Source organism: Oryctolagus cuniculus, chromosome 19, assembly GCF_051225735.1.
Source record: "Oryctolagus cuniculus isolate XC-2025 breed Fujian yellow rabbit chromosome 19, ASM5122573v1, whole genome shotgun sequence".
In the NCBI taxonomy this organism is placed as follows: domain Eukaryota; kingdom Metazoa; phylum Chordata; class Mammalia; order Lagomorpha; family Leporidae; genus Oryctolagus; species Oryctolagus cuniculus.
The window spans coordinates 42,882,163-42,888,162 of record NC_142885.1 but is presented as its reverse complement, the minus strand read 5'-3'; the positions used below and the strand labels follow the sequence as shown (position 1 = coordinate 42,888,162).

General features: G+C 58.6%; 1 protein-coding gene across 2 annotated transcripts; it reads left to right on the top strand.

Annotated features, from left to right (window-relative positions):
* Positions 1 to 781: 781 nt before the first annotated feature.
* Positions 782 to 3,404, top strand: C19H16orf54 (chromosome 19 C16orf54 homolog). 2 transcript variants are annotated; one of them, XM_070064870.2, is made up of 2 exons: positions 782 to 825; positions 1,367 to 3,404. In XM_070064870.2, exon 2 carries the CDS (start codon positions 1,367 to 1,369, stop codon positions 2,057 to 2,059), a length of 693 nt encoding a protein of 230 aa, XP_069920971.2. In that variant the 5' UTR covers positions 782 to 825; the 3' UTR covers positions 2,060 to 3,404. The 2 variants fall into 2 exon arrangements, with proteins under 2 accessions (XP_069920971.2, XP_017193249.4); XM_017337760.4 differs by having other exon boundaries at positions 782 to 830.
* The last annotated feature ends 2,596 nt before the right edge of the window (positions 3,405 to 6,000 follow it).

The following is a 6,000-nucleotide window of genomic DNA, read 5'->3' as shown; positions in this document are numbered from 1 at the left end:
ACATTTTTTCGACTTTATTTCAAAGGTAGAGAAACAGAGAGAAGGCGAGATATCTTCCATCCTTTTGTTCACTCCCCAAATGCTCACAACAGGTAGGAAGTCAGTCCGGGTCTCCGCACCTGTGCAGCAAGGATCCACGTACTTGATCGATCACCTGCAGTCTCCCAGGTGTGCGTTAGCGGGAAGCTGGAGTGAGCAGCAGAGCTGGCACTGGAACCCAGCCACTCCACACGGGATGTGGGTGTCCCAATGCCAGACACCCAAGACCAACTTCTCTTTTAACTTCATTTCCCCAGGAACTCTTTGAAGTACAACGCAGTGTGGGGCTAAAAAGTTCTTGAGACAAGGAGACTTAGGTTGGTTCCAAACGTGAAGATGTCCTGGGTGCTGGGCCAAGCAGGAGTGGGGGTGGGGGCCCCATGGCAGGTGCCTCTGTAAGGGGCCCAGAGGGTGGGGTGGGGCTTGGAGCAGACAGAGGAGGCACCATGGTGCTCTGGGACCGGACAGCGGACAGCCCAGCCAGAGTCTCTGTTCTCTCTTGGCCTTGGCAGAATGTTCTGGGGCCTGGGGCTGGTTAAAAGGGCAAGGCCAAGTTCAACAGAGCCACTGCCCCATTCCGGCCCCACCTTCTCCAGGAAACGCCTCCTCACCACAGTGACCACATCCCCCCAAGGTCGCCTTGGAGACGCTCCACGGGGGCCGGGGGAGTGGGGTGCCGTTGCTTGGCAACAGGTGGTGCCCTCCCTTCCGCCCTGGCTGGGCCTCCCAGCATGCACAGGGCAGAGCGCCTCTGAAGGAGGACGAGGCACCCGGCTCTGAGACAGGGTGAGGTGAGGAGCCCTTTGCAGATGGGGGGTTTGGGGGACTGAGGGAGCTGGGCGGGGGGCAGAGCCTGGGCAGAGCTGGCGGGGCTGGCACTGGCCGGGCTGGCACGGGTGCATGGCTGGCCACGGGCACCAGACAAGGCAGACAGTTTGCTGGGGCCTACAGAGGCAGGACCACCTCCCAGGAGAGTGGAGGGGGGCGAGGCGCACCCCGCTAGGGGCCAGAAGGGGGGCGTCGCCCCGGGGAGGGTTGGGAGGGAGCCTTCTCATTTCCTGTCCCCCACTTCCTCTCCAGGCCCCAGCAGGCCCCAAGGGGTCCCAGGCCAGGTGGGGAGAAGCCCTTGAGACCTTGACTTTTGGTCGAGGCACTTTGGGGCCTGGATTGGGGGGGGCTGGAGCGCCTCCATGTAGGCCTGGCTGCACCTGCCCACTTGTCTCTCTCCTGCCTTTTCTGGGGTGCTGGCTGCTGCCTCCCTCCCTGGGTTGGGCCAAGTCAGCGTTGCCTCACTCACCCCACCCCCACCCCTACCCGTGTCTCCCAGATGCCTCCGACTCCACAGCAGCCTTCCGGGCACTCGGAGGGGCCCGCGGCGACCGAGGCGGCCCTGTGGCTCTCGCTGCCCTGCGGGCCCTGCATTCCGATCATGCTGGCCTTGGCCTCCCTGACCGCCTTCTTCCTGGTGACCACAGCCGTGCTGGCCGAACGCCTGTTCCGCCGCTCGCTCCGCCCAGACCCCGGCCACCGCGCGCCCACCCTGGTGTGGCGCCCGGGAGGAGAGCTGTGGATCGAACCCCCGAGCTCGGCGCGAGAGCGCTCCGAGGACTGGTACGGCTCCGCGGTTCCGCTGCTGGCCGAGCGCGCGCCCGACCCGCCCACCCCGCGGGGCACCCTGGAGGCGCGAGCCACCGCGCCGCCTGCACCTGCGCCTGCGCCTGCGCCTGCGGCCCCGAACTCTGCTCCCAGCTCCTTGGTACCCACGGCTTCATCTGCGGGTCCAGGCGGCAGCACTTTCTGGGGGCCCCATCCGTGGGAGGAGAGACCCTGCCCCGCAGGCCTGGTGAGCTGGGCGGAGCCTGAACCGAGGCCGGGGGCCGGAAGGCAGTGTGGCAGCCCCCCGCCCTGGAGGCCGCGTCCCGGGAGCCCAGAACCGGACTGGGGCCTCCAGCCTCGGGTCACCCTGGAACAGATCTCAGCTTTCTGGAGGCGAGAGGGCCGGACCAGTGTGGGGCTCTGAACCCCAGGGACTGGCCTCCCCGGGACCCTGCCTCAGAGGTACCCCAAGAGCCAAGGCTCCAGCTTGGGGGGGGGCAATCCTAACCCTGCTTCAGGGACTTTTAAGCTGAGGTCCCAGTTGCCCTGGGTCTGGGTGGTGGCAGCCTCAGCTGCTCTGGCTGTAGGTCCAAGGGCTGGAGATGGGGCTGGCTCTGGGCCACATGACATCCGGATTAGGAATTCCAGGTGGGGCCAGTGCTATGTTGTGGGTAAAGCTGCCGCCTGCAGTGCTGGCATCCTCTTTGGGTGCCGATTCGAGTCTTGGCTGCTCCACTTCTGATCCGGCTCTCTGCTGTGGCCTGGGAAAGCAGTGGAAGATGGCCCAAGTCCTTGGGCCCCCGCACCCACCTGGGAGACCTGGAAGAAGCTCCTGGCTTTGGATTGGCCTAGGCTCTGGCCGTTGTGGCCGTTTGGGAAGTGAACCAGTGGTTGGAAGACTTACTCTCTCCCTGCCTCTGCCTCTCTGTAACTCTGCCTGTCAAATAAATCATAAGAGAGAGAGAGAGAATCCAGGTACAGACGTGCAGGAAAGAGCACCCACTCAGTGACTGGGCCTTTGGCCAGTGTGTGCCCGGGAAGCCAGCAGCAGAGCAAAGCAGTTCCGCGGATGCTGCAGGACTGGGGTCCTCAGGAGGCAGTGGGACCCCACTTCCCACGGGCACGTTCTTATCCACCCTCGGCCACTCATCACCCCCTCCGCATCCCCAGTGAGGTCGTCTGAGAAAATGCACGGAGGAAGGACGAGACCAGGCCAAGGAGCGGCTCACCACCAAGCCATGGCCTTGACCTCCAAAGGACAGCGAGGGACTTGCTCAGCCAAGATGGAGAGGCCTCCTTGGCCTGCAGTTGGGGACCCAGGGTCCTAGGAGACCAGCGGGCTCCCCTGCCCAGGTCTTCAGGTGACACCATCTCAACCCTGCATCTTACCACTCCATGGTGAGGGAGATCTGGGGCAAGGACAGCTGAGTCCGACCCAGCGTGGAAAGGAGCCTTGTCCCAGGGCACGCAGCTCCCCAAGGGTGTCCTCGGGCCACCTTCCCTGCCAGCCCGCTGGAGCGCTGCAGAGTGACAGATGTGCCCAGGACAATGGCCCTACCTGCCACCTGTATCAGCTGACCCCCGAGTCCCCCACAGTCAGATTCCCCAAACTCGAGTCGTGTATTTTAGAACTTTTGCCATATCAGTGTACCATTGTACTATTAATGTGTACTTTCTTTATGGTTTTCTTTAAATTGGCTGACTATTGGCTTAGTACCTTGACTTGAAATAAAAGAATCTTTTTTGGTATCATTTCTGTAAATGGAAAACCAGTATCATATCACTTGCCATAAGTAGAAAGTAAAACATGAAAACGAAGATGACGTCAACAACGACGAGTAGACCTTGTTCGTTGCTGGAGGCATTGACCCCCAAACCCCACTCTTGTTTGTGGAAGGGAGAAGGGACGGGTGGATCGGCCAATCAGGAAAGTGTTGGACACTCCAGGGCCAAGGTGAGTGCCTCCCCGGAGGCGCTCAGACAGACAGAGAGATTCCGGCATGGGGCAGTTATCCTGTGTTCCCTGCTGGCCAGCAACCTCCCAAGTTCCCCCACCCCTGGGGAACCACTTCTGCCCCTCCTGCTCTGGAGAGCCAGGGTGCACTTGGAGCCTCCCTTCCAACCCCTGGGCTTCCCTGACAATCCCCTGGATGCTGGAAGCTGAAGGAGCAGCCGGGGAATGAGAAGCCCCCAGGCAGAAGGGACCACAAACCTAACACAGCCTCTCCTCCCAGGGCCCATCCACCCTGTCCCGAGCAGGGTGCTGGATGAAGGAGGAATCAGTCTCAGCCCCTGCCCTCAAGGAGCTCAGGATGTCCAAGTGCAGGGACTGGGAGAAGGCACTAGAGGTGAGCTAAGACACAGACACAAACCAGATACAAGGCAGAGCTCAAGGCTCCTGTCCTAACTCTGTCACTCATGAGCTAGGTGACTCTCACTTCTCATTGTCCCCGTCAGCTGACAGGAGAGGGCTGTGGGGACGGCCACCACGGAAACAGAAACAGATGCAGGCGCTCAGAGCTCAGATGTCTCCATGCAAAGTGTTCAGGAGAGGCTGAGGGGTGGGGGTGGGGGGCACCAAAAGGCAAGGTCTCTGGCTCTAGCACCTGTTCATGTAGAGGCTTCAGAGAGGTGACTTGTATTTCTGGCCTCATGGTCTTTGTACAACTAGAGAACTGGATCGTCAAGATGTTCTTTTACCTGTCACATTTGAAGATACTGTAAAATAAAAAATGGATGGATGGATGGATGGATGGATGGGTAGATGATTGATGGGTAGATGGGTGGGTGGGTAGATGGTTGGATGGATGAATGGGTGGGTAGATGGGTAGATGAATGGGTGGGTAGATGGATAGATGATGGAATGATGGATGGATGGATGAGTAGGCAAGTGTGTGGGTCAATAGATGGATAAGTGGACGAACGCATGTTGTCTTCCTCACGCAGAGTCCAGTTGCTATCTCCTGAATCATCTTTATTTCCCATACCCAGAACATGGTCTAAAACATAATAGGGGCCAAAGGAAGAGGGAATGAGTGAGTGGATGGGTTAATAGACATATTCATTTTACTCTTTCTCCTTTCTCTTCATTGTAAGCTTCTCCCTCTCATTTTTTATTTATTTATTTGAAAGGCAGAGTTATAGAGAAAGGGAGAAACAGAGAGATAGAGACAGAGACAAAGAAGCAGAGGCCTTCCATTTGCTGGTTCACTCCCCAAATGGCCACAGTAGCTGGGGCTGAACCAGGCCAAAGCCAGGAGCCCGGAACTCCATCTGGGCCTCCCACATAGGTGCAGGGGCCTAAGTACTTGGGCCATCTTCTGCTGCTTTCCCAGACACATTAGCAGGGAGCTGGATCAGAAGTGGAGCGGCCAGGTGTTGAACCAACAACCATATGGGATGCTGGCCATTGCAGGCCATTGTGCCACATGCAAGCCTCTCTCCCTCTCTTTTTTTGACACCATCTTATGCCTTTCTCATGTCAATTCCTTCTTTTATGTTTGAGGCATTTAAACCAAGCTTACTGCATGGCCCTTTCCCCCGCTAAGTCTACGCTCTGGGATCCTGGGTCGGCAGCTAAGCCTGCTACGTGCTGTGTCGGCTCCCTCTGGTTCACGACATTCTTTGCTCTCGTGCTTCGTTGTTTGGGGCTGCCCACTCAGCTTCATGGGGCCTTTACTGCAGGAATCCACGTGACCACGGCTGGGGCTGTGTCTTTCTCGAGAGGTTTTCTGTTTGCTTCCGCCCAGGGCGATTTACCAGCCCTGCAGCACACAGGACTTGTGAATTCCATCTGGGCTTCCAGGAGCCTGCGGAGGGTATAAGTCTGAACCCCAGATCCAAGAGAGGGCACGACTGAGTACGAATTCTCCGGGGAGGTCTTTGACAGTCACCAGGGCTCCGACACAGACAGGTTTTATTGAGCTCCCTGGGCTGGGGCCAGGTTTTTTTTCCTAGGTCATTCTTTCCCTGAGCGGGCCCCCATTGAGGATCTTGGGCATTCGCTCCCGGACTAGGGCTTCATCTCCAGTCTCCAAGCCCGTTCACTGCCAAGACCCATCACCGCCCAGCAGCTCAGAGCTCTGGTTTTCGGCTTCTGCTTCTTCCTGCTGTCTGGGGATTCCCCCAAGTGTCTTGCAGGCCAGCTGTGCATTTTACAGGATGGCGGCTTGATTTTTACCCGGCACCTCTAGATGCTAATTCGCCATCTCCCTTACAGGGCGTGACCTCTAACCCCCTCACAGGCCAACTTCCGGAAACACCTGTCCATGTCTCGGTTTTCGCCTTGCCCATGGCTCTGCAATCAGCCGCAGGTCTCTGTGGAAGCCACCAAGGTCGGGGCCTGCGTGGTTTAATCTAGGGATA